The 27,461-nt window shown below is 40.7% G+C and overlaps 1 protein-coding gene across 1 annotated transcript in view; it reads right to left on the reverse strand.

Moving 5' to 3' along the window:
* Lamc1 (laminin subunit gamma 1) overlaps nt 1-27,461 on the reverse strand; it is a 104,414-nt gene that overhangs the window by 28,230 nt on the left and 48,723 nt on the right. Inside the window, exons 2-11 of the mRNA XM_048357938.1 lie at nt 16,743-17,047; nt 13,207-13,337; nt 9,202-9,368; nt 5,711-5,899; nt 4,841-4,958; nt 3,954-4,052; nt 3,694-3,830; nt 2,590-2,712; nt 2,308-2,497; nt 1,779-1,891 (exon numbers count right to left, since the gene is read on the reverse strand). Coding sequence (XP_048213895.1) covers nt 1,779-1,891; nt 2,308-2,497; nt 2,590-2,712; nt 3,694-3,830; nt 3,954-4,052; nt 4,841-4,958; nt 5,711-5,899; nt 9,202-9,368; nt 13,207-13,337; nt 16,743-17,047 — 1,572 coding nt within the window. The remainder of the gene's footprint in view (nt 1-1,778; nt 1,892-2,307; nt 2,498-2,589; nt 2,713-3,693; nt 3,831-3,953; nt 4,053-4,840; nt 4,959-5,710; nt 5,900-9,201; nt 9,369-13,206; nt 13,338-16,742; nt 17,048-27,461) is intronic.

The following is a 27,461-nucleotide window of genomic DNA, read 5'->3' on the forward strand; positions in this document are numbered from 1 at the left end:
GGGCCAGTCCTGGGCCTTGGACTCAGGGCCTGAGCACTGTCCCTGGCTTCCTTTTGCTCAAGGCTAGCACTCTGCCACTTGAGCCACAGCGCCACTTCTGGCCGTTTTCTGTATATGTGGTGCTGGGGAATCGAACCCAGGGCCTCATGTATATGAGGGCAAGCTCTCTTGCCACTAGGCCATATCCCCAGCCCCTCCCATGTTATTTTATAAAATTTACTTGGAAATGGACAACCTAAGGCTGAAGATTATTTCTATTATTGGCTTGAACTTAATTTTTAATACAGTTATTATTATTCTTTTTTGGCCCATTAGAACATGACTCATGATCTGGTTAAGATGCATTTAACACTATAAAAATTCTTGTCTTCCTATTCTAAAAGTATTCTTCCTTCATTCTTTTTCCTACTCCCAAATTATATAGTCCATCTGCTTTCCTTTCCTTAAAAATAAATTTTTTTGAAGAATATGTTTTCTTTTGCTACACCTTCAAATAACTTTTCAGAGTCCTGCAATCTGACTACAGTTTCAACTCTTAAAAAATACAGAAACAGAAATCCTCTCCCATGACTCCTTAACTATCCAATCTAAAACCCATGGTATACTAGTCTTCCCACACTTGCTAACAACTATTTCTTAAAAAATCTTGAGCCAATGGCTTATTTATGCCTTTTATCCTCGCTACTCAGGAGGCTGAGATCTGAAGATAGTGATTCGAAGCCAACTCGGGCAGGAAAGTCCATGAGACTCTTATCTCCAATGAACTACTCAGAAAAAGCTGGAGGTGGTGTGGTGGCTCAGTGGTGGAGTGATAGCCTTGAACACAAATAGGCTCAGGGACAGCATCCAGGCCCTGAGTCTAAGTCCCAGGACTGGCAAAAAAATAAAAATAAAAAAACAAACAACTTTTTTCTTGCTTGGACCTCAGAGCACACAACTTAACTGTGCTTCCAGGATTCAATCCTCTTTCTTGTTCCTTGTTTTCTACCATGTTTCCAAGTTTAAAAATCAATGCCTATAGGCTGAAAGCCTTCAAAATACAGTTCTCTACTCCAAATCTCTTCCTAAGGCCCAGGTGCACATTTCTAACTACTTACAAAACAGTTTCCTCTGGATAGTCCCACTGGCATCTCAAAAAACAACTCACCCAAAGCTTTCCCCCTGCTCACAATGTCTCACTCCACCCCTTACAAACAGCCTCATCTTGCTCAAGAAAAGGACCTTCATTTAAAAAACAATGTAAGCAGCATATTTTTACATTTTTGTGTATCTAAAATTACAGCAAATGATCACTGAATAAGTAATTTTTCATACATCAGGACATGGCTCAAAAAGCATTTGATCATTATACAGCAAATAAAAGAAAACAGAGGTGAAGCAACTTGGACCAGAAGAATTATTATTAAACTTTCAGAAAATCTGTACACAAAGTAAAACCCATGGGCTTATGAATTATAAAACAATACACTTTTACATTATAACTTTAGAGCAAATTTTCTCCAGGCCCTTGAAGGCAGGTTAAAACATGTAATTCATGCATAATGTAGTGGTTATTCTTAAGATTCAGTATACAGACCCTTCTGCCATGATCTTCTTACACAGCTCTCTTAAATTAGACCATAACCACCAAAGAGTTAGAAGTAGAGCTCTGGCTCAAGTGGTAGTACTAGGCTTCAGCACAAAAGCTTAGGGACAGCATCCAAGCCCAGAGTTCAAGCTCCAAGACTGGCACCACAAATAATGATAATAGTAATTATTATTATGAGATCATAACATACTTCTCTCGCTGTATGTCCCACGGATCTTAATAGAGGTCAAATTGTTTAGGAGCTTCTGAAATTCGAAAGGGGAAAGAGCAGGCCTCCAAGGGTAATCTGTTGCTTCATGGAGCCTGGATAGAAAGAAAGGTCCAACTTAACTTTTGAAAAAGAATCCTGGGTTTAGTAAAATTTCTTGCTCATTTATGCAATCAACAATGCAATGATCTAATAATCTGACCAAATCAGAAAAGAAAATGCCAACAATGGAAGCTCCCTTTTATAAAAATCCCCTTGACAACCTTTTGTTGAACATATGTCTTGAGGCCAGATAAATATAAAAATCACTTTCACAATGCAGGTCAAGTCTTTGTTTACTTATTTGTTTGAGTCAGGTTCTCACTCCATATAGCCCAGGCTGGCCTCAAATCACTATGTAGCCAAGGCTGCCTTCAAACTCCAAATCCTCTTTCCTTGGGCTCCACAGTGGTAGGATTACAACAGTGTGTCACCAGGCCAAGCTCTAATGTTACAAAGAAGGCAATTTCACCTGAAGATGTACTTCACTGTGGTCTCGCTGGGGTAGGAGTTGCCCTGAGCAATCAAGGGTACAGAGACTCTCAAGCCAGCTCCCTCCAGCACCAGGTCTTCTGCAGAGAGGCGAGTGTCTCGTCGGTCCACTCGGAAGGAGAAGGAAAAGTTCTGTCCATAACTCAAGACCTGGTTGCCCAAGAACTTTGCTGAAATCAGACACAAGATCAGCAAGATGGTCAGACTGAAACTAAAGAGAGGCGGTACTCAGCAAGTCATGCTGCTGTCTAGCCTCACTTACCGGGGGCGATGAAGTACCTAGGAAAGTAGCTATCTGAGATCACAGCGATATCTCGTCTCTCCGGGGACCAGTCAAGAGATGCTTCAGAACCGTCCCTTTGTTCCACATGCCACCCATCCTCATCTGCAGGCACAGCACGGAGACACAAGCACTTTGACATCACAAACTCCTTGAGAACAGGTCCCACAAAAATGCACCTGGGGGGGCTGGGAATATGGCCTAGTGATAAGTGCTCGCCTCATATACATGAAGCCCTAGATTTGATTCCTCAGCAACACATATACAGAAAAGGCCAGAAGTGGTGCTGTGGCTTATGTGGTAGAATGTTAGCCTTGAGCAAAAAGAAGCCCGGGACAGTGGTCAGGCCCTGAGTTCAAGCCCCAGGACTGGCAAAAAAAAAAAATGCACCTGTGGCTGGGAATATGGCCTAGTGGCAAGAGTGCTTGCTTCGTATACATGAAGTCCTAGGTTCAATTCCACATATATAGAAAAGGCCGTAAGTGGCGCTGTGGCTCAAGTGGTAGAGTGCTAGTAGCCTTGAGCAAAAAGAAGCCAGGGACAGTGCTCAGGCCCTGAGTTTAAGACCCGTGACTGGCAAAAAAAAAAAAAAAAAAAAAAAAACAAAGTTTTTGAACAGGAGGCTCCTACATCAGTCCCTATACGATGCTGCTACATCCTGTGAACTACATTTAGCCATATCAGTGTTCATGTAACACTTGTACTCAATGCTCACTACAGTGAATTCTAATATTGCGTTTATGTTTTCATTAAAGGGATACCTAAGAAAAACCGTCATCAAAAAACCCTTAAAGGGGCTGGGGATATAGCCTAGTGGCAAGAGTGCCTGCCTCGGATACATGAGGCCCTAGGTTCGGTTCCCCAGCACCACATATACAGAAAACGGCCAGAAGCGGCGCTGTGGCTCAAGTGGCAGAGTGCTAGCCTTGAGCGGGAAGAAGCCAGGGACAGTGCTCAGGCCCTGAGTCCAAGGCCCAGGACTGGCCAAAAAAAAAAAAAAACCCTTAAAGGGTACTGATTGGGGGGAGGGCATATATTTTGAGTGTAGGCTCCATTTTAGGGGGCTGGAGATAAGGTCTAAATTACCAATCTGAAAAGTAGAGGATATGGTGTAAGCACTGTAGCCAACTGCATTTGTACAGACAGAAGAATGCCCAAAGCAGAAGCAAGGTGTGCAGCCCCGAGGATTTGATGATTCCAGATTAAAGAATCCAGGTTTGCATCTGAAAAAGATTAGAACACAACCAGTTTTTTTTTTCTGACAACACAATCAGTTCTTTTTTTTTTTTTCACCTAAATAGGGTAACAGTGGAAATACAAATACAGGTAGAGTAAGAATGAGTTACCTCTCACAACTGAAGCCTTCCACATTGTCCTTGCAAACACATCTTCCTGTTTCAACATTACATTCATCTGTGCTGCCAGAAGGGTTACAGGAGCACGGTCTGTTTGAAGAAAAATAGAGTAAGACAATGAGAAAAGAGCAGGGAGGGAAGAAATTCCACTCAGGGTCTTTTTCTTTTACACATTAATAGATTTTATATACAATTCATATAGAACAAAATGAACCCACTTGAACCAAATCTCCTTTTCCAGCTTCCTGCTGGTTAACTAAAGATAAGAGTCTCATAGATTTTCCTGCCTGGGCTGCCTTTGAATCACAATCCTCAGATCTCAGTCTCCTGAGTACGTAAGGATTAGAGGAGCGAGTCACAGGTGGCCAGCTCCTGAAGTCTTTTGTTGTTGTTGTTGTTTTTTGCCAGTCCTGAGGCTTGAACTCGGGGCCTGGGCTCTGTCCCTGAGCCTCTTTGTGCTCAAAGGTAGTGCTCTACCACTTAAGCCACAGCACCACTTCTGGCCTTTTCTGTTTATGTGGTACTGAGGAATCGAACCCAGGGCTTCATGCATGCTAGGCAAGCACTCTACCATTAAGCCACATTCCTAGCCCCTGAAGTCATCTTTATATTTAGATTTGGTTTTAGCCAAGGACATTCATCACATTCTTATGACAAAAATTCTGTTCACACTGTGCAAACCAAAGCTCTATAGTTGCTCATCAATATAGCTCACCTTGAGTCTCTTTAACAATTACCATGGGAAAACATGTTTACATGGCTGCCAATAAGCTGTACATGTACTTTATGTTAACTATACATATATACATATTATTGAGAATACAAAGACTTGACTAGTATATAGATTCTGACCCTTTCTGGTGCTAATGGCATTTTACCTGCATCCTGCCTCTGTGAGGGAATGGAATCCAGGCTGGCATCGATCACACTTGTCACCCATCACTCCTGGCTTACAGCTGCATCTGCCATAACTATCACACTGTGTGCTGAGAGAACCTAAAATTGAATGAGTTCACCATCAATCACAGATCTGAACAGTCATGCAAGTGAGATCAATGGGTACGAAAGGCAATCAGTAACTAAAGCAACGTCTGCCAACCAATATGTAATCTCTAGATGATTATAGAGGGAATAAAGATCAAATTTTTAATAAAAACTCTCAAAAGTATGCCCTTTTAGGCCATGATGGTTTAACTTTCCAGGCATACCCTAAAATAGATCTACTCATCAGTGATTAATAAAACGGATCACTGTACATTCAAACTATATGCTGCACACGAGGTCAGTTACTTCTCTGGGGCAAGCAGAAGTATGTCCCTGCTTAGGATTTAAGTATATACTACAGGAATGAACAACAAAATAATAGCCCAACTATCAAAAAAGTAAAATGGACTAAAAATGCCATGCATTTCTAGACACACAGCAATATGCTGAAAAGCAGGTCAGAGAGCTAAGCAGATTAGACTAAACAAAATCTTTAACAAGAAAGACCTTCTTATAGTCAAAGTTCAAATGGTCTCTATGACCCTGCTGCTAATTATTTACAGAACCATTACTCAGGCTACCCCACACTGTTACACACACTAGAAAATCCTCTGCAAATTCTAGTTGTTTAAAGGGAGTAGGGTAGGGGCAGAGGAAGATTCTGAGTCATTTACATGCTGCAATCGTGCGTGCCCGTGCCTCTATACTGTGGGGCAAACAACCAGGAATTCATCAGGTTGAAGTGGGTCCTTCATGTCACTTACCAACGGGACTGCAGTGGCATGGAGAGCAGGCTTCATTGTTTCCAAGGCGGAAGAAGTTCTCCCGGCACCTCTCACAGTTGGCACCATCAGTATTATCCTGGCAGTTGGTGCAGTGGCCGCCATGGCCAGTGGAACGGTAGAGTTCAGGGTCAAAGTAGCACTCCTGAGATCGGCCATTGCAGTCACATGCTGTTTGTTGGTCAAATCACACATATTATGTCAGTCACATCTGTGTACTGGGAAGAACAACACTCTAGAAGACTCGGAGGAAATCAAATCCTAAATTCCTCTATCTCTACTCCAACAGGTGGTATAGGCTAAGAATGGCCACCAGATGCATTGCTTATTAAACATAAGAACAACAATCAGTATGTCAATAAAATATTTTATATTGCCAGATGATCAATTTACTAAGAAATATTCATCCTTACAAAAACAAACAGGACTACCATAAAATAAAGAGAATTCTGCACTCAGAGAAGAATCTGCCTCCAGGAACTTGTCCATCTGTACGTAAAAACCAAGTCAATTTACAATTTCCCTGACTCTTTATCCTCTACCTCTAGTACCAACACCAAGATCAAGGTACCAATTCAGACACATTGGTCACATTTAGACCTCAAAAAAATGATTCACACACAAAAACATGGCACTAACTTTCAAAGTGCCAAATTGCTTGCATAGCCAGAGTAGGGAAACTAGAGACATGTACATTAATAGTGACTCTGAAAATGAAAGCATAATTAAAGGAAAATGTGGATCCTTCAGATACATCCATCTACAGGAGACACAATGCCAAATGGGCCAGCTATTAAACACAACTAACTATATTTTAAGAACAAGTACCTAAGGGCTGAGGACATTGCTCAAATGGGAGAGTTTCTGCCTAGCAAGCACAGAACCCTAAGCTCAAACCCCAGACAAAAAATGGTACAGGTATAGACATGATTTGGGGCTCTAAATAAAATTAAGTTTTACTGGTTTCAGATCAAGCAGGCTATTATTAAATTTATACTTTTTAATGTGAGGGGTTTACTGTAATGCTTTGTAAGCTTATGTGGAAAAATCACAATGAAACCCTCTCCCTTGTACAAGAAATATATGCTAATAAAAGACTATAAAATACTTGAGTACACGTATTGTCTTTTTCATCTTCTTTCCAAACAATCAATTGTTCTTATGATATAACTGAAAACTCTTTTGTGGTTTGTCTTTTTGTTTTTCTGGAACAAGGCTTAAATTTGGGGTCTCATGTTCTTGCTGAGCTGCTTATTCACAACAGTTACTCTAACACATGAGCCATATCTCCAGTCTGGCATTTTGCTTCTTAATGAGAAATAGAATCTAGCAGACTTTTCTGCCTGGGTTGACTTCAAACTACCTATTATTGCCATCGTACCATCCTATTATACAGGTGGAGCTACCAGCAAATGGCTTAAGTGAAAACCTTTATAGAAACTTGAGTCACTGGCACTAAAAACTTGAGGTTTATTAGGTTAGTTTCATAGAGCCCTTTTCTTTCTTTAGCTATTTCTTTTCCCTCCGGCTACCCGAGATTAACACCTCAATCAACCCAGCCAATACCACCTTAAAGGTCTTGTGCTGATACTCAAAGCACAGCAATTCTTATGTCCACATTGTTCCAAAACAGAGCTAAAGCACTTGCCACACCTTCCTCAGTGACAGCAAGAATGAGAGAAGGCAGCTTTAACTTCCTTGTTTCCTAGCCTCAGAGTCCTGATGGTACTGCAGTAGTCACGTTGTTTCCTAGCCTCAAAGTCCTGACAGTACTGCAGTAGTCACACTATCCCACAGCTTCACTCTTTGAAGGATCACAGAGAGGCACCAGAGACCAAGACCAGTTGACTTAGTTCCTCCTCAAATCCTTTTAGCTCCAGCAGCCAGCCCGTTCATTTGCTAATGCCTGCAATGCTTCATTTGTTTTTCTTATAATTTCCTATATAAACTAAACATTGGACACGATTAATAAGAATACTTTTTCATCTCATGTTTCTACTTATTTAGATCCATCATTTTAAGACTAATTTTTTTTGGTGCAAATCTTTATCCTATATCTTCTAACACCGGGTATTTAAATGCAGCAATGGAATACAAAAGCTTGAGCAAGTGCTTAGAAATGCTGGGGGAGGCTGTAAATTACATGTGCAACTCGGATGTACTGAGGGAAAGAAAACCATGAAGAAGGAAGTCTGCCCCAGCAGCTCAGCAAAAGTCATCATGAGCAGGTCCCTTCTTAATGTTTTCATTACAAGTTCAGGCTTCTTCTTTCTTATTCCCAGTGCAGTATGAGGAGGGAAACTCATAAGAACATAAGAAAACTACAGTTGCTTTTTTTTTTTTTTTGGCCAGTCCTGGCCCTTGGACTCAGGGCCTGAGCACTGTCCCTGGCTTCTTCCTACTCAAAGCTAGCACTCTGCCACCTGAGCCACAGAGCCCCTTCTGGCCGTTTTCCATATATGTGGTGCTGGGGAATCGAACCCAGGGCTTCATGTATGCGAGGCAAGCACTCTTGCCACTAGGCCATATTCCCAGCCCTACAGTTGCTTTTCAAATTTGTTATTGTTACGTCCACAGCAAATCATGTTCCATGCTTCCTTTCTCCTAAGTTTTCTTTTAGTCTCTTCAGAATAAACCATGACATTATGAAGGGATAAGCAATGTGTTAACTTCTTCACTGTGCCCTTTCCTAGGAACACCGAGCCTATTCTTCCTCCCAAAGCCAAAGAGAGGCAGGATTCTTTCCTCTGCACTCCTTAGCGAGACAAAGGAAAAATAATTTTGAGACATGATCTGCTGAACGGCGGACTTGGTCTGGAATAATTGTCCTGACACATGATCATCAAATGGGCTGCTTGAGTAAGTTAAGCACTGACAGGAAGAGCCCTGTACCTGTAGATTCTACAGCCACAGACTCAACCAACTACCAACTGGAAATAGCTGGAAGATTCCTTGCCTTAACAATACAGTACAAAAACTACACTATACTTACGTTGCAGTAGTAACCTTAAGAGGTTTTAAAATATGTTGGCTACAAGAAAATACTATGCCATCATATAATAAAGGCTGAAGAATCATGGATTTTGGTATCTGAAGAGGGTTCTGGAACCAATCTCCTGTGGCTACTGAGTGATGGCAGTGTTTTAAATGGTCACAAAGACTAGACATGTCCTATTACAGAGGGCTACACTGTTCCAGGATTTTAATCTAAGCAAATTTCCAAATCCTGAAAATACTACTTCCAAGATAATATTCATGAAGGGAACACAAAACCAGAAGAGTTATTTTCTTGAACAACTGCCTTCAATCTATGACTTCCCTCTGAGGACATGTATGCAGTTTACTGTCCTCATCACTCAATGACTCTATGTTGCAGTTTTCCTTTCAAGGATGAATAGTAGAAAGCCTCCCATCCCTTCTTGAACCTCTGGAACCCTCAAGATAACTGGGCAGACCATGTCAGCAACACTCACGTAGGCACTCGCTGGCACTTTCAGCAGTTGCCCTCCTCCATGGCCGATCGTTGAAGAAAGGAAGGCACTTTTCACAATCTACTCCATGTGTGTTGTGTTTACAATTACACACCAGCTTGTCATACTCATTCTTCACACACTCACTGGCATGTCCATTACATTTACACCTGGAGAGAGAAGAGACACATAGCACTGAGACCACCTAGCTCCATAGTTCTCTTCCTTTGATGGGCCCAATCTGGTATTGAGACAAGGGTTATCCTGGCTACACCGAATGAGTTTGGTAGTGACCTTTCCGTTCAATTTCACTGAAGAGCTCAAAGAGGAATAGAGTAAGTTCTCCTATGAAGGCCTTACAGAATTTGGCTGTAAATCTATTGGGTCCTGGGTTTTTCTTGGATTGGAGGTCTTTTGTTGCCATTTCAATTTCATTACTTGTTCTGGGTCTATTTAGCTGGTTTAAATCTTCTTGGTTCAGCTTGGGTATATCAATATTGTCTAATAATACTTTCATTTCTTCTAGATTCTTCAATTTGTTAGCATAAAGGTTTGCAAAGTATTCCCTTATAATATTCTAATTCTTGCTTGTTTCTGTCTTGAGAGGGTCACAAAGGCTCAATAACTATATGCATATGATCATATAAAATAATACTTATCAAAATGAACTCCAAGATAAGAAAATAGGAGTATTTTATTTTTCCTTTGTTGCTGTTTTTGTTTTCTGTACTTTTTGTCTAGTTTTTAAGTTTATCTGTTTGGGGAAGGAAAAGGGGAGCACAGAAATGAAGGGATAAATGTAACAGTGATGTTCATTAGACACTATGCTGAAAATAAACTATACAACTTTGGCGGGGAGGGAGTCAGGAGGGAAAAACTAGGAGAAATCGAGGGAAGAGGTGACACTGTTCAAAATGAAATGTACTCATTATCTGACTTATGTAACTGTATCCCCTGTGTACATCACCTTTACAATAACATTATATATTTTTTAAAGACAACCTAGGACTACTTTTGAATTCGACCACTCCCAAGTGTGAACTAAGAGACTGTGTATAATCAAGTTCAGAGAAAGCAGTTTTATGTAACAGAGAGAGGGCATCTAGACATGGGAGGAAAGGCCCTGTCAAGTTTCTGAAGATGCCTGCAGGACCCACTCCTGACATCGAGTGTGTCAGGAGGCAGCCAACAGTAGTTAAAAGGGCAAAGTCTGAACGTCACCTGCCTGGGTATGAAGCCCCTGTGTCTCTTACCAGTGTACCCAAACTTCACCTGTGGTGAGATGGCTAGCTCTTAAGCCTAACCAGAGGTGCTTTATTTATGTGCTCAGGACTGCAAAGGCATACAAGTTAATGAATCTCAATGATAACATGCTGCAGTGATTCTAATGTATTTCTATTTGAAGGCAGTGAGACACTAAATTGTTTATCTCACCTTCTGTAAAGATGCCTAGTAGTTGGACAATTCCCTCAGATTGATTGGGGGAGGATCCTTGAAGGATCCCCTAGATTCAAGTATGCTAATAAACTCAGGAAACACTATGAATGCTAATGTGCCACAGAGCAGGGACTTTCCTTTGACTTGCTTCCTTTATTAAAGATGGCAATCTATTCCATATCTGCAACTAACACTTAAAAATAAATGTGCACAAAGCTGGGCGTTGGTGGCTCATACCCGTAATTTTAGCTATTCAGGAGGCTGAGCTCTGAGGGTCATGTTTTGAAGCCAGCCTGGACAAGAAAGTCTGGACAAGAAAGTCTGTGAGAGTTATATTTCTGACTAATCACCAAAAAGCCTAAAGTGGAGCTGTGGTACAAATGGTAGAGCACCAGACTTGAACAAAAAAGTTCAGAGACAATGCTCAGGTCCAGAGCCCCAGAACCGGTGTGCACACATACACATACATACACACATATAAACATGGAATCATTTTCAGTGTACCAAGATGAAACCTGAATTTAGATCCCCAAAATTTGTCTTCCTTCTCTCAAGCTCCTACCTATGACTGCTGCACAAGCTTAGGTTTTACATGTCTACAACTCAACATTATCATTCCATCATTCCCCCAAAATTAGGCCCCCCTTTTTGGTGCCTGTACTGGGGCTTGAACTCAGAGCCTTAGCACTATCCCTTAGCTGTTTGCACAAGCCTCCTAAGTAAGTAGGATGATAAGTATGAGTCATTGGTGCCTGGCTATATGCCAACATTCTTGTGCTGGTCCTGAGACTTGAACTCAAGGCTTGAGTGCTGTCCTTGAGCTTTTATGTTCAAGGCTAGCAGCATCTACCACCAGAGCCACAGCTCCACTTCTGGCTTTTTGATGGTTAATTTGAGATAAAAGTCTCATGGACTTTCCTGCCTGAGCTGGCTTTGAACTGAGATCCTAATATCTCAGCCTCCTGAGTAGCTAGGATTATAGGTGTGAGTCATCCATGCCTGTCCATAATACCAACTTTCTTAATATAACAGTACCACTGTTCTCCTTGTCATTAAGCTTAAAAGTTATAGTTCTAATAATTCTTCCTTCACAATACAATTTTCCTTCCCATTCTATTGCCACTAGTTTATCAAGTACTTCTTGCCTAATACCTAGATGACACAGTGTCCTAACAGGAATATAAATTCCCTCATTTGTATCTACTTTCATCCTGCTTGTATACTAACACTAACCTTCCTAACCCACTGTTGATATCACCACCTTTGTCCAAAAGTGAGCCCAGTTTTTCATCAGTTACTGTTCATAGCAACTCACTAGGGATCAACTCTACACCAGAACACAAAAATAATTTTTCACAAGGGACAAAAGATTCTTAGCACCTAATCAGATGTCTTCCCTACTTTTCCTGATCCTATCTGTTCCTTAAGAGCCAACTTCCGTAGTCTGACAGTTCTGCGTCTTTCTTGATACATAGCATATTTTCTTTTTTAAAAAAATATGGAGGTGACAGACAGAGGGGTTATCATTTCATAATTCAGTAATGAGTACATTTCTTTCTGGGCAATGTCATCCCTACCTTTGCTCTCTCCCAGTTTTATCCTCCTGTTCCCACCCACAAGTTGTATAGTTCATTTTCAACATAGTGTCCAGTAAATAGCACTGCTGCATTTGTTCACCCTTTGTCCTTCCATTTCTGTGGATTCCTGGAATCTTTTCTACTGTTGCTTGATCACTTTAAAACATATAACTAAATTATACTGTGTATCCCTTAAACGAAGTGCTTGGAATTGGAAATGTTCTAGATGTTCGTCAAAAATATTTTGGAATATTTACATGTACATAAATGGAATATCTGGAATGAGACCAAAGTCTCATGTAACCTTAGACACCCAGCCTGAAGGTAATTTCATATAATATTTTAATGTGTTTGCATTTTGATTGTCCACTTGGGATATTTCGCCAGCACCCAACTATTTTTTTGAATTTTGGAGCATTCTGAATTTTGAAATTGTGGCTTAAGGATGCTCAATCTGTATTTATATTTTTATTTTATCTTACTTTTTATTTTTTAAGACAAAGTATCATTAAAAAGCCAGACTGGCCTTAAACTTGCTACATTATGTAGCCCAGAATCACCTCAAACTTGATTCCAAATGCTAGTTTTATTGGTGTACACCATCATGTCTGGTTTACCAACCTGAATTTCATATATTCATATATCACTCTATTTTTAATATCCTAGAAGGTCATGACCTTCTCAGGTCAATCTTGCCTTTCCTCAGCAACTTCACTGTACCTATGATAAAGTTTTATACTTAACAGGTCACTTAGAATTAATTAAAGGTGTGATCTGATATGGTTTTAGAAAACTAATTGCATAGGTTTCTAAAAATGTGAGATTTGATTAAAAAGAAGTTTCCAGGTTTCTGCCTGTCTTTTCAGATATACATTCTCCTTATACTTCTGCTGTCTATAAAGAAGTCTAGCAACAGTATTAATACACTCATAAACAAGCTGTCATGTTCATTTCTACACCAAAGCTTTCAAGGAAGATCTAATAGTCTACTTACCTTCCACCCACGGCAAAGTCAGAGATTGCATAATAATAGGACTTGAGGACTTTGGGGTCATTAAAAACTTCATCTCCAAAAGTGTTTAGACGATTTAGAGTTACTCTGATATCAGTGGCAGTTACCCATTCCTGCCAGGAAAAAGACAAAAACAGAAACACAAAGGAGAAGGGACTAAAGATGAGACACAGAAGTGTGACAACAATTTTTAAATAGTTCACGTATCATATTTAACTTATGATCTTTTCTTGTACCAGGTCTATGAAAATACTCAGTGCCTCCTTTAATTCCTTGCTTATTTTTCTCTTCCTTGATTCTTCCCTTCTTGGATAATCACAGACATAGTTACTGTATCACTCTGTTTCAAAAAGCAATACTGTTAATTTCTTTACAAGCCTATTGAGTCTTAAAATGAACACACCTTTTGAAACCAAGCATACATTAGGTACTCAGTTCATGTCTCTTCTCTCCAACTCAAACTCACAATCCAGATATAGTCAGAGAACATACCAGATATTCTGTTCATGGCCTCCATCTATCCCTTTGGTACCATCTATCTATCCCTTTCTCTAGACCTGGTTCCTCCCAATGGAGCCACTAAAGTACAAAGCAACATGTCACTATAGAGACCTAGACCAATCAAATGTAGCCTGAATTTGACTTGATCTTTCCCACTCTGGGGAGGGGAGGGGAGGGGAGGGGAGCAAAGGTTGCACAGTTTCTCCCCAGGGCTTTATAAGATCTAAGTCCTTATAATAAAGGCCCTTTCCTTGAGCTAATTTTATCAGAGGCTCACATGTTAAAATAATGATTCTAATGAATCCTCTCTGCGTGTGCCACACCCTGTACAGTCCCTTTGCATGCTGGTTCCAAGCTGGGGGGTGTGGGGCTGGTTCTACTGGAGGGGATACCAGAAGTGTGACACAAGCAGAAGCTTGGGAAGCACTCTGCACAGGGACTTGCCCTCGTGGAATACTTGGTCCACCACATGGAAAAGGTAAGCCTAGCCACCTAAGGAAAGAAGACCAGAGAAGTAAGGGAGGGAAGAAGGGAGGGAGAGGGAGAAGCGGGGGGAGAGGGAGAGAGAGGGGGGAGAGAGAGGGGGAGAAGGGGGAGAGAGAGGGGAAAGGGGTAGGGGGAGAGAGGGAGAGAGAGAGGGAGAGAGAGAGAGAGAGGGAGAGAGAGGGAGAGAGAGAGAGAGAGAGAGAGAGAGAGAGAGAGAGAGAGAGAGAGAGAGAGAGAGACTAGGCCGATCTGCCTAGTTGAGCCCGGGCTAACACAAAATCATGAGAAGGAATAAGCCAGGGTCATCTAATACTATTATGTTGGGGATGGCAAATAACACATAACCAAGCAAAGACAGGGATGTCCCTAAACACCCGTATGTCACAATCACCTTCACCGTTGTAAAGAGCAAGTGCAAAAATGCAGACATCCATGCTTCAGAAGGTTCCCCATGAGAGCAAGAGACACACTTCTAAGAACCATTGCCTTAAACTATGCCAAACACTTGGCATAGGGAACAACATGGGGAGCTCATAAAAGCTAATCTTCATGAAGCTTCAAGTGTAATTAGAAAGGAGAAATGATGATGATTTCTCCATATCCAAACTTGGAACTCAATAACAACTCCCACTCATGGCTACAACGGTAGGAATCTGGTAGTCTTCTGTAACGTAAGTAGCTTAACATATCTCTGTTTAGTAGTTATTTTATCTTATACAGGCCTCATCTTCACCACATCTCCCATTTACACAAGAGAATGAAAGCTTCTCCAAGGCTGATACTAAGCCACCTATTATTTTCATAATGGACATCTTTAAAAGATGTCTGAAGCCAGACTTTATAGGGTTTGAATCTCAGTTCTGCCATTTAAAATTGTGATTTAGGACAAGTCACTTCCTTCCTGAACTGATTCTTTTTCTGTCATATGGAATAATAAAAGTAACATATAGACTTACAATGACATTGAAAACCATCAATATAACTTAGCACAGTGTTTGCTACATTATAGAACAAGTAACTGTTCAATAAATTCTGTTGTTATTTTAAATAATACATGCTAATACTCAAATACAGTAGAACCAAGAAATTTCTCCCAGCAACCTACAAAAAGAAACACAATGAAAGGCAGGGGACCCACAGGGAAACACTCGCATTGTTTGGCATTGCTCAAAAGCACCTAACCAAATTAGAAAATGAGCTATTGAATATAATAATCAATTCCAGAGAGAGAGAGAGAGAGAGAGAGAGAGAGAGAAAGAAAGAAAAGTAAGAAGTCCAGAAAAGCCAGGTTCTGAGAGCTCACACTTGCAATCCTAGCTACTCAGGAGGCTGAGAGCTAAAGATCACAATTCAAAGCCAAGTTGGGCAGAAAATTCCATGAGAGGTATCTCTAATTAACCCTCTCTTCCCGCCAAAGAAACACACACACACACACACACACACACACACACACATACACACACACACGAGCCAGAAGTAGAGTTGTGGTTCATATGGTACTAGCCTTGAGCAAAAGAAGCTCAGAGACAGCACCCTCAAGCCCCAGGATCAGCACACATACCACACCCCAAAAAACCCCAGAACTTCCTATTTAGAAATCATAACTGCTTATCTTAAAATGATTATAGCACTTGCAAAGCCATGTCAGGTCTTCCTTATCTCTCTCAGCCTATGGATGTTGGCTGCCACCAATTTGATGCTCACTTCATTGTAACTGTACAGGTGTCATGTAGGTTAGATGCTAACTTAACCACATGACAGTTGCATCTCCAATTCTGTGCTAACATGCTGAGAATAGCACATGGCTTGCTAGTATTTCCATAATCATATACAAAGTCCACAAAGATCTAAGCAACTTAGTCCATGTCAGGGTATGAGGAATGTCCATATGGAACTGATGGGGGGGTGGGAAGCAATCTTTCACTCTTTCTACAGCTGGACAGGAGAAGGGTTCTATTTAACACTTTCAGTAAAACCATAAACTGATACTCTGTCACTAACTCCTAGCCTTACAAGAGGTGAGACAATTCCCTTAGTGACAAAAGTGCCCGACATATCCAAAGTGTCTTTACATAATCATGAAGGGAGGTGGCATTTTAAATTCTTCAATTGTTTCCTCTTGCTAATTTTAAAGAATTTATTTTTATTTTTTGGTCAAATCAAGAAGAGATAAGAAAGGACACATGGAAAACTAGACAGATCAAGTAAGTATGAGTTCCTACCTCAAATACAAAGACTAAAGTTAAAACTGTTCAGTTTTGTAAACATTTGTAAAAGCTGACATCCCAGGATGTGTCTAGAAGTTCCTACAAACAAACATCAACCAGGCCTTAGGAAGGAAAGTACCTTCCTTGAGTTATTACTAGTACCCAGGAGCACAGCATAAAATCCAGCTGCCTGTGTATGGAAGCAGATTCTCCTCAGACCCCTCCCCTGCACAGTGGGAGATCACCCTCACTGTGATCATCTTCTCCCACCTGGTATATGCTAGGCAAAATGAACAGACTCCCCTTTACCCTGGAAGGGCCTACCTGCAGCACAGGGCTATTGTCAAAGTTGTAGGCGCTGGGCCTTCCTTCCAAGGTTGAAAAGGCCACATTGCCCCCAGTGAGGGGGGAAATGTCACTGAATTCATCTGTACACAAGGGCTGCTGCTCATCCTCTCCTGTTCTGATGAAGCCTCGGTTGGCCTTGGAGTAGGTGTTCTCGCAGGAGCCGCTGTAGTACTGGTAAGGGACCCAGGGCCCATCCTCCCGAGTGCGCTTGTAGATGGCGAAGCTCTCTGGACGGCTTGTGTGGAACTTGAGGCGCACATAAGTGATGTCAAATGCTTTGCCTGTGGGACAAACACATCAGAGAGTTCACAAGTGTGGATGAATGTAAGACACACACACACACACACACACCCGCCCAACTCCTGGTTTGGTTTAAAGAGGATCCACGTCATCCTGAGTACCATTAGACATTAGTCAAGGAAGATTCCAGAACACATGGCACCCTGGTTTTGTCCAACAGGCATCCTAAAACTAGAAACAATGTACATTTCCCCACAAAATGACAAATGACAGCTGAATTCATGCACTGGATCCAAAGACTGGGTCATGACATGCATTACTGAAAATTTTGTTTGCAGTAAAAACTGGCAGCATAAATGCATGTTTTACTAACGTATTTCCTAAAACTAAAACTGAATATAAAGTTCATTCTTAATGTGGATACTTGAACAAAAGCTTAAGAAAGGAATATAGTTGCTGGCTTTCTAAGTGGATCTTCTGAACACTTTAATACACACATTTCTGTGTGTGTGTGTGTGTGTGTGTGTGTGTGTGTGTGTGTGTGCACGCTGGTAGTGGAGCTTGAATAGCCCTTAATTTTTTTTCTATTCAAATATGGCACTATACCACTTGAGCCACCGTAGCTCTACTTCAGACTTGTCGCAGTTGATTGGAGATAACAGTCTTATGGACTTTTCTGCCTGTGCTGACTTAGTACTTCAGTCATCAGATCTCAGTCTCCTGAGTAGCTAGGATTACAGGTATGAGTCACCAGTGCCTAGCATCACTTCAATGCTTTTAAATCTTTACTCTTTACTAGGCACAACATTGGGGCTGGGAATATGGCCTAGTGGTAGAGTGCTTACCTCATCATATACATGAAGCACTGGGTTTGACTCCTCAGTACCACATATATGGAAAAATCCAGAAGTGGTGCTGTGGCTTAAGTGATACAATGCTAGCCTTGAGGAAAAAGAAGCCAGAGACAGTGCTCAAGCCCTGAGTTCAAGCACCATGACTGGTTAAAAAAAAAAAAAAAAGACAAAACTAGGCACAATGTTACTTTTAAAGCAGGAGGAGTAATACTGGTACCATTCTACTCAATCTACCAAGTAGAGTGTGTTCTTAAAAGAACACAAGTTTTAAACTGTATCTCTTCAATAAGTCAAGAATGTCAAGATGTCACCTTTGAATAAGGATGAGGTGAGTGTACAGTATCTGGGATATTCCATAAACTTACGAAGACATTCCAGAATGGGGAGGGGGGAGACCCACATTTGATGTCATGTGTTGGTGGCTTGGGATATTCACAGACTTAGTCATTAACCTGCACATTTTATATTACCTTTGCTTTTCTTCACTCTCTGCCGTTCTGGCATCTCATCTTTATCAACTCCAACTTATGGCAAGCATTTGAAATAAATGTGCATCTATAGCCACTTGAGCTGAAGCCACAGACACATAGCCATAGGTGGCAAAAATATCCAGAAGCAATCACACTAGCATTCAGCTGAGGCAGCTGGCCTGAAGGCTCAGCTTCATCTCCAGAGCTGTTTTCCCCTGTTCTTTCTTCGAGTCACATATGGAAGAAGAAAAGCAGTTCTGTGGTCACCTGTCTGTAGAGTTCAGACACACTTTCCTCCCAATGAGACAGTTATGTGCACGGATCTAAACCAGTCAATCCACGGTGCACCCAGAAAGCACGCTTCCATGCCAGTCAATCCACAGTGTACCCAGAAAGCGTGCTTCCGTGTGGTGATTACAGGACAGAGGCAGGACATCATGCACAGAGGCCAAGAAATGTTTCCTAAAGGAAAAGGCATCTAAATCCAAGACCCAAGAAATGCTTAGAATTAGCTAAGCAGATGGCTGGTGGTCTAGAAGACTGAAACAGCATCTCTTAAAAAAGAAGAGAAGACAGAATGGAGGGCAGTTGTGTCAGATAGATAGAACTAGGGAGAAGGGCTGGAGATGAACTAAATAAAATGCAAAGCATGAGAACAACCGCAACATGATAGCAACAGCCACTGGAGGATTTACACCTAGAAACACATGTTCTCATCTGACTTTTTAAGGCCACAGAATGGAGATGAAGTTGGAAGACACAGGACTAAAGGTGGACAGGTTAAGAAGTTGTAGCAGTAATCCAGGAGACATGATAAAGCCTGAACTAGAAACAAAGACAGCAGAATGGAGAGAAATGAATGGATTAGAGTTGTAGAAATGAAACATAGATAACACAGTACCCAGTGGAATGGGATCAGGAATCACTCTGAAACCCTCCTCCTGAAACCCTCCTCCTCTACTTGAACCCTACTTGTACACATGCGCTCTCTCTCTCTCTCTCTCTCATTGTTGAAGCTGCTTTTCCTCATGATCTTCTACAATGAGGTAGAAGGATTAAGCGTAAAAGCCAGATTTCTGTCTAAAACCTGCCAAATGTAGAGTAGTACCATTTACTACTAAATAAAAAACAGTAAATAAGCAAGACTGGAGCCAGAGGCTGAGGGCAAGAAGGGGAGATGACCCTGGGCATCTACCCTTAGCATCATGAGCCAGAATATCATAAAGAAAGACAACTGCATGTCCGTGTTCACTGCTGTACTATTCACAATAGCCAAAATACGGAAACCATCCAGATGTCCCACAATAAATGAATGAATCAAAAAAATATGGTACCTATATACAGTGGAATTTTATACAGCCATTAGAGAGAATAAAACAATGTTATTTGCAGGGGAACGGACAGAAATAGAACAAATCATGTTAACTGAGGTAAACCAAGCTCACAGAGACAAACAGCACACATGCTCTCTGATACGCAGAAATCAGATCTAAAAGACACTGGGATGATAAATTATACAGGATACACTTACAGTGAAACAAAACATGGAAACAAGATATCTCTTTTACATTTTTTAATGATTCTGTCTTATTTTATGTATGATGTATTCAAGAGTATATCTTCGAGTGGGTGGGGGGAGGGTACAGAACCAAGGGGAAAAGGGTGGAAAAATGAAGCAGTGGAGCTCACTGGCCATGGAAGAAAGTGAACTATACAACTTATGGGTGGAGATGGGTGGGAGGGATTGGAAAAGAGTAAGAGAACAGAAGACACTGTACAAAAAGGAAACATACTCATTACCTGACTCATGTAACTGTAATCGCTCTGCACATCACCTTTATAATAACAATAATTTTTTTTAACAAAAAGATGGGAGATCAGGTCTGGCCAGAGCCATCTATCTTGGCCACATGGTGAATGGTAGGGTCTGGCATCTCATCTTCATGGGAAGCTCCCTCCACCTCCCCACCCCCCCTGCACCTGCCTCCCAGGTGATGGATATGTCTGAATCCCTGGAGGCAGGGGTGGGCACTTGGCTGATAGGTTACTAAACCAGTCAGTCCAGTGCCTAAGACTCCAGTTTCCTGTGACCCTGCCCCCTGCCCTACTCTATTTAGGCCCCTGGACAAGCTCAGGCACTGTTATGCCATGCCACATCTCCTGGTTCTTTTCTAGTCACCATGGTGTCCCAATTCAGCTCTTCTTTAACCAAAGATAATCAAGAACTGGAAAACTGAAGAGCTTATTCTTTTATTTTGTCAAATACTTGCAACTGAGAGCTACCATGATCTTTCTCTCTGGCCATACTTTATTGGTCCATCTTATTCAAGTTACATTGACAAAATATGATCTAGGTAACTGATGGGTGAACAAAAGATTTTTGCTTGTCTTCTGATTTCCTTTAAGGTAAAGGAGCTGAATCAATTAGGAAATGAGTAAGTACAATTGTGGATGAATTCCAGCAACAATACAACTAGAAGATCTTCCATTGCTCACCTTATTGTTCATGCACAGGAACATGAGACATGGCTATACACACCCTAGAAAAAATATTTAGCTTCTGAACCTCCTACTACCTCTACCCCTCCCCCTGCCAAATTCCTTCCATAAACAAAAGAAACTCAAGTGCAGATGTTTAGAACAGAGCACACAAAATTAAGTAATACACTCTGCTCTAAATCCTACTGTTCAAGCTAGCTGAGAGAATGAGAGAAGAGAAGGAGGCTATCTGAACAATGAGAATTCAGTCTGTCTTCAGGCAGGGCCAAGCCAAGGAATTCCATTTAGGCCTCCTACGTGGTGAAGTATTTCTAATCTCTCTGAGTAGGGTAGAAACTCTTCCTGTCTTAAGAATTGGATTCAGGCTCTGACTGCTGGGGGAACATAAATGCTCCTCTGTATGTGCGGGTCAGAAGAATTCCATGAGGACCTTGTGAAATAACCTCCTTCACAGTTTGGTAATGAATGACAATGGACATACAGAATTTTAATGAAATTTCAAAATGCCCTTCCAGGGCCTGAGTAAGAAGAGGACTAGTTCATTCTAAAAGTATTAAATTAAGAGTCACTGGTTCACATTCTTATGTGCTAACTCTAGAAATCATCCAGAAGGTTCACTTGCAGCCAGACTTAGGAATATAAAACTTTAATAAAGCTCTAGCACAAAGTCAATTAGAGCTGGTGTATGTTTAGGCTACTAAATAGGATTCTCTAAACAGTTAACACAAACAGTTGGGACAGAAAGCAACTATTTGAAAACCTTTTCAATTTTGTTAGCATAACTGCTGGCCGAAACAAGAGTTCCCAGGACAACATGACCAGCTGCATTCCAGCTGTTTTTGTTCCACCTCAGCAGAGGGATTGCATAAATAGAGGCTTACCAATTAAGATAACCCAGAGCCAAGTTAATGCTGAAATGGGGATCCTCAAGCAGACAACATACCAAATGTGGCACAGTGGCATCATTCTTGCTACTGGAAACTCTGTCCTAATTGTCCACTGAAGACCTACCACCTAAAAGGTATCTTCAAAATAGATGGTTTCTGAAACTCATCCTGCCCCTTCCCTTCCATTTCTGTGCTTCTTGTGCACAGCCTCTCCCTTTACAAGCAGCCAAGTGTCAACAGTACAAAGGGACCGGACCATCTCACATTTAAACCTGCATGATTTCAAATTAGGAGAGGTAAACTGTAGAGCTTTGTAGAAAATCTTAATTTCCAACTAACTTAATTATATAACAAATGAGATGAAGCTTACCGTTTTAGAAAGTGTAAAATCTTTAATACATGAACTCTTCAATACATGAACAAAAGGCCTTGGCATCACATTTTCCAAGTTGAATAAGCCCTGCTTATCATATTTGTGCCACTATTAAAGGAAGGAAGACATGGCAGGAGCAGCAGAGCTAAATGATGGATTATCTCATTTCTGTGCAGCTATGATGAAGTGTAACACAGTAGAAAAAGAAAAAAAAAGAGAAGATAAACACAGTAGCATTTTTGAATCTAATAAAATTCTAGACACCAATGGCTATTTACAAAAATAATGGCGTGGTGGGGAGGGGCCTGGGAATGTGGCTTAGAGATAGAGTACTTGCCCAGCATGCACGAAGCCCTGGGTTGGATTCCTCAGAACCTCATAAACAGAAAGGCCAGAAGTGGTGCTATGGCTCAAGTGGTAGAGTGCAAGCCTTGAACAAAAAGAAGCCAAGGACAGTGCTCAGACCCTGAGTCCAAGCACCAGGACTGGCAAAATAAGAATTAAAAATGGTGTGGTTATGCCTATGGAGCTAAGAGGAAAACAAGTATTCAAGAAGGTAATTCTAAAGAGGATAAATACATAGTTTCTTATGTAAACTTAGAGCAAGAATCACAGTTAACATTTAAGTCAAAGAGCACAATTACTCTCCCTGTCAATCTCCAAGTGCTACCTGCTGCTATGTAAGACCACAGCACTACCTAGACCACCAATCCTCACAAAATAAAATCTATTTGCTTGTATTATTGCCCAAACACAATATCCAAAAATGCCCAACACATCAATAAACTGAAGGACCAAAATTGATTTGACCTAACACAGCGATTAAATAAAAATTCATAAGATAGCCATTATGTGAACAGAGAGAGATTTCTTAACTAAATATGACAATGTCAAATATACTTGGAGGGTAATTAAAAACAGTAGCAAACATATTTTCCATTTATCAAAAAATAAGAAAAAATTTTCTAGCCCTAGCTTTGTAATTTTATGTGACAGCTTTGCCAAAAAGAGAGAGGTTTCAAAACTGAAATTCTAAGCCAGGAACTGGGGGAATATGCCTTATTTAACCTACACTCATGCTTACAAGACTTAATACCAGCCCTAATTCAGGCTAGTAGGTCACAAACATGCCTGAAATCCCAGCTGAGCTAAAGGAATGAGGCAAGTCTTCACTCCCACTTATCCAAGCTGAGGCAAAAAAATCTACACACCATGCTAATACGCCTTTCTACCTTTTAAGGCTGACTGACACAAAGGACTTCCCTGATTCACAGAGAAAATACAAATAAGCTAATCAGAGCACCTAAGAATAACAAGGCAATGATGTATGGGCTACAATAAGTAAAATTTGTATTTTAAAATCTTCAACTATATAAAAGAAAAGGACATAATTACATAGAAAGCTATTCTGTAACTTTCACATGCAACCGAGAATGGAATTCTATGGTTTGGCTTTAAATGATACTGAATGGTAAAGAATGATAAAAAGAATAGTGAGAAAATAATAACCTAGGGGAAAGGTTCTAATGTTTAATCATAATAGTGTGAAAAGACTAAGACCAAATCTAATAATACTCCCGTAACCAAAGTCATGGGAAACTGAATACTCTATTTCTATTCAACAACTATTTGCTAAATAAGCCCACTATGACTGTTGAGAACACTTGAATTTTTCTTTCTTTCTTTTTTTTTTCCAGTCCTGGGGCTGGAAGCCAGGGCATGGGCACCATCCCTGTGCTTCTTTTGCTCAAAGCTAGCATTCTACTACCTAAGCCACAGCACCACTTCCACCTTTTTTGTTTATGTGGTACTGAGAATTGAACCCAGGGCTTCATGTATGCGTTGCAAGCACTTTACCACTAAGCCACATTCCCAGCCCTGAACCTTTCATTTTTCTGGAAGCCTTTCACTCTAATTTCTAATAAACGGGCTTCTAATTCTCTAGATCATATATTGTCTGCATCCCTCTTTAGCAGAATAAATAACTATAAATACCACATCTTAAATCCATAAGTGTCTCTCTCAGTTTTCATAGTTGCTTATTGCAGTTTCTTTCTGCAGTCATGCATTAGGTCAAGGTTAACAGCTACGATTGGCCTTGATAACAGCTCAGGTCCAAATTCTTCCATTCATTCCACAAATATTTGCTCTGTCTACTGGTCAATCTCCTAGGCACTGGGTCCAGAGCAGAGAATGAGATATATAAAGTCTCAACCTGGTGGAATGAATAGCCCAATAAGGAACAAGTGAGAGTAAGGTATGGAGAAAAAAATACATAAAAATGTTCTGTGTTAAATGATGGAAGTATGGAGGATGGACATATTTAACATATTTAACCTAATGTTATCAAAGATAGTCTTAGTGGCACAAATATGGTGATAACTGAGCAAACACCAGAAGTGAAACAGTATTAACATAGTCAGTGGGGAGTTGGGGGGACAACCCAGGAATGACAAGTACAAACACCCTGAGGCAGGAGTATGCAGGCAAGTTCCGGGAGTAGTGAGGAGGTCAGAGTGAGTAAGACCTAAGGTATTAGATGAGATCAGAGAGGGTATTAGATGAGGTCAGAGAGGCTAAGGAAAGGGAAGGTTGCTGATTACAAAAGTCTTGTATGCTACTGTAACACCCTTTCACTGTGAATGAGATGAGAATGCACTGGAGATTTTTGTAACATGCCCATGATTGCTCTGGCTGCTGTACTGAAGACCACAGAGGGGATGTCAGACAAACAAAATGATGTGGGGGAGAAGTTGCCATAATCTAGGTAATCAATAATGGTAGCTTGCTCCAAGGGAACAGTGGTAAGCAGTGATCAAATTCTGGACTTGTTTGATAATAGCACTGATGAGTCTAAGAAAACCAATTGATTAGATATGAGATCTGTCTAGGCTTTAAGATGAAGCTGCCACTTACCCAAGCAGGTATGGAAAGCTGGACACTGATGGATCATGGATCCAAAACCAGGGTCTAATGGTCATGGTTTGAGGCCAGCCTGGGAGGATAAATCCAACAGATACTTCAGCATTCTGCTTCAGCATTTTGCTGGTCAATTGGAGATACTGAAATGCTGAAAGCAGAGGTGTGGCTAGTGCTTAAGGAGAAAAAGCTAACATAAGAGTGAGAAGTCTTGAGTTCAAGCCTCAAAATCAGCACTGCGCCCTACACCCCGGAGAGCTCAGTTTGGAGTATGTTCATTAGATTTACCATGAACAGTGAGGACTTTACTGGATAGTATGGATTAGAGTGGGTCCAGATCCATTCTGTAAGTATCTAGACTAAAAAAATTCATCTGGGACCCAAACAGTTCGATCTGCAGGACCTCAAGACAGTCCCTGCCATCAACTTGTATCTTTAAGGCCCTACTTCCCAGACCAGAGGGGAGATTTTTATTTTTAGAAAACTACTCGGGATTTTGGAGTAGTATCCTTTACATGCATTTACTGGTCAAGACTCACTGTAAGTCAAATTCCCTATCCTTTCTAGATTCTTTCCCTCCTATCCCAGTAACTGTTAATATTTGACGAAATGATATAGAACCACCAGCAATTCTCACAGTAAAGGACAATCTGTTTCAAAAAGAGAAGAAAACACTTTATCAGCAAAGTAAGCCAGACCCAAAGAAACATAGGCTTAATTGTTTGCCCCATCTGTTGTAACTAGAATGTGCCTATAAATCTACAAGTTAACACACTGGATTGTAAAAGACAAAGAATACACTGGACATGATAAATTATACAGGACTGTAGACATTCACACAATGAGACCAAAGGAGGATATTCTTAGGAGAGGATCACACAGGCACAATAGCTACGTGCAGCTGATCACATAAAATTATGTTTACCGAAATGTACTCTAAGAAATGGAAACAAGATGGGTTTTTCCCCCCTTTGTTGCTGTTTTTGTCTTCTGTGCCTTTTATCTTGTTTGTAAGTTTATCTGTCCTGGAGAAGGTAAGAGGCGAGAGCACAGAAATGGTGGGTCAAAAAGTGAACACATGAACCAGTGGTATTCAGTAGACACTGTTAAAAATGAACTATACAACTTCAAGGGGAAGAGGGGGAAACTAGAAGACAGTAAAGGAAGGGGTGACACTGTGCAAAAAGAAATAAACTTATTACCTAATTTATGTAACTTTAACACCTCTGGTACATCATCTTTACAATAACAATTAAAAACTGAAAACACTTTGTCTAGAAGCCTAGACTTACTTAATCTCAGTCTATTATCAGGTAATGCTAGAATGCTCAAGGAGGGTGTTACTTTTGTTTGGCAAAGACCAACATTTTTACATGTGCTAATTTCACATGATTATATTATATTATACTGCACATGAAGAATAGAGAAGGAAAGCTGGGAAATGAGAATTAAAAGCACTTTAGAAAACCAGACTTGGATATTCTAGGTTCTATCTCACAGCATTCACACCTAATCTTTATGATGCACTGTCTTTTCATTTTAGAAACAATGATTCCACCACTGATCCTGCCCCCTCCCATGTTCATACCTGGTTGCACCTTCAATAATAGCTCAGAATTCAAGACACAGGTTAGCAAACTACGTACATCAGACACCAAATCTCGCCTAGCAGCTATTTTTGTGAATTTTTACTGGGAGAAAGCCACACCCATTTGTGTGTAGATTGCCATCAGCTGCTTTCAGAGTATCAGGGCTGAGCTGAGCAACTATGGAGGGGGACAGTGCATGGCAAGAAAGCCTAAAACATGTGGCTCTTTACACAAAAATTGGTTGTCTGATCCCTGATCTAAGAACAGATTTTTTTTTAATTTTTTTCTACTAAAGCCTTTTTACCTCTCCTCTGTATAGCATACTGTTTTAATATTTGGCCCAAGGAAATATACCCAAAAAAGCAGAAGAAGGAATCTATTCAGAATTTTTGCTAGATTAACAATTCAAATACAGTTGATACCTAGAATTATTTATTATTTCATACAAAAGCTTTATTCTTGCAAATGAATAGGGAAAACAATTACCAGTTTAGAGGCAAAGAGGATAAGAGATTTAATTTACTTCAAATATCAACTCTGTAATAATATCCTTGAGCTCATACAGCTCATGGAAATGAACCAGTGAAGCAGAAAGACAAGGAAAACAATACTGTTGGGAAAAAATGGCACCACTTTTCCAATGGAGGCCCCTCCCAGTCCTACCCCAAACAGTGACAGTGAAAGGAGGGGGAAGTTGGTTAATTAAGTCAAACCACAATCATAGCTAGGATAGCAGGAAAAATGGCATGTTGAAAACTGCAAATAAGATGGAAAATGTAAACAGATCTCACTTAGATCTCTAAGAAAACCTCCCTCCCTTGTCCTTTGGGTAGGAATTGAGTCCTTGACACAAGGCCTCCTTGT

Source organism: Perognathus longimembris, chromosome 11 (assembly GCF_023159225.1).
Source record: "Perognathus longimembris pacificus isolate PPM17 chromosome 11, ASM2315922v1, whole genome shotgun sequence".
NCBI classification, from domain to species: Eukaryota; Metazoa; Chordata; class Mammalia; order Rodentia; family Heteromyidae; genus Perognathus; species Perognathus longimembris.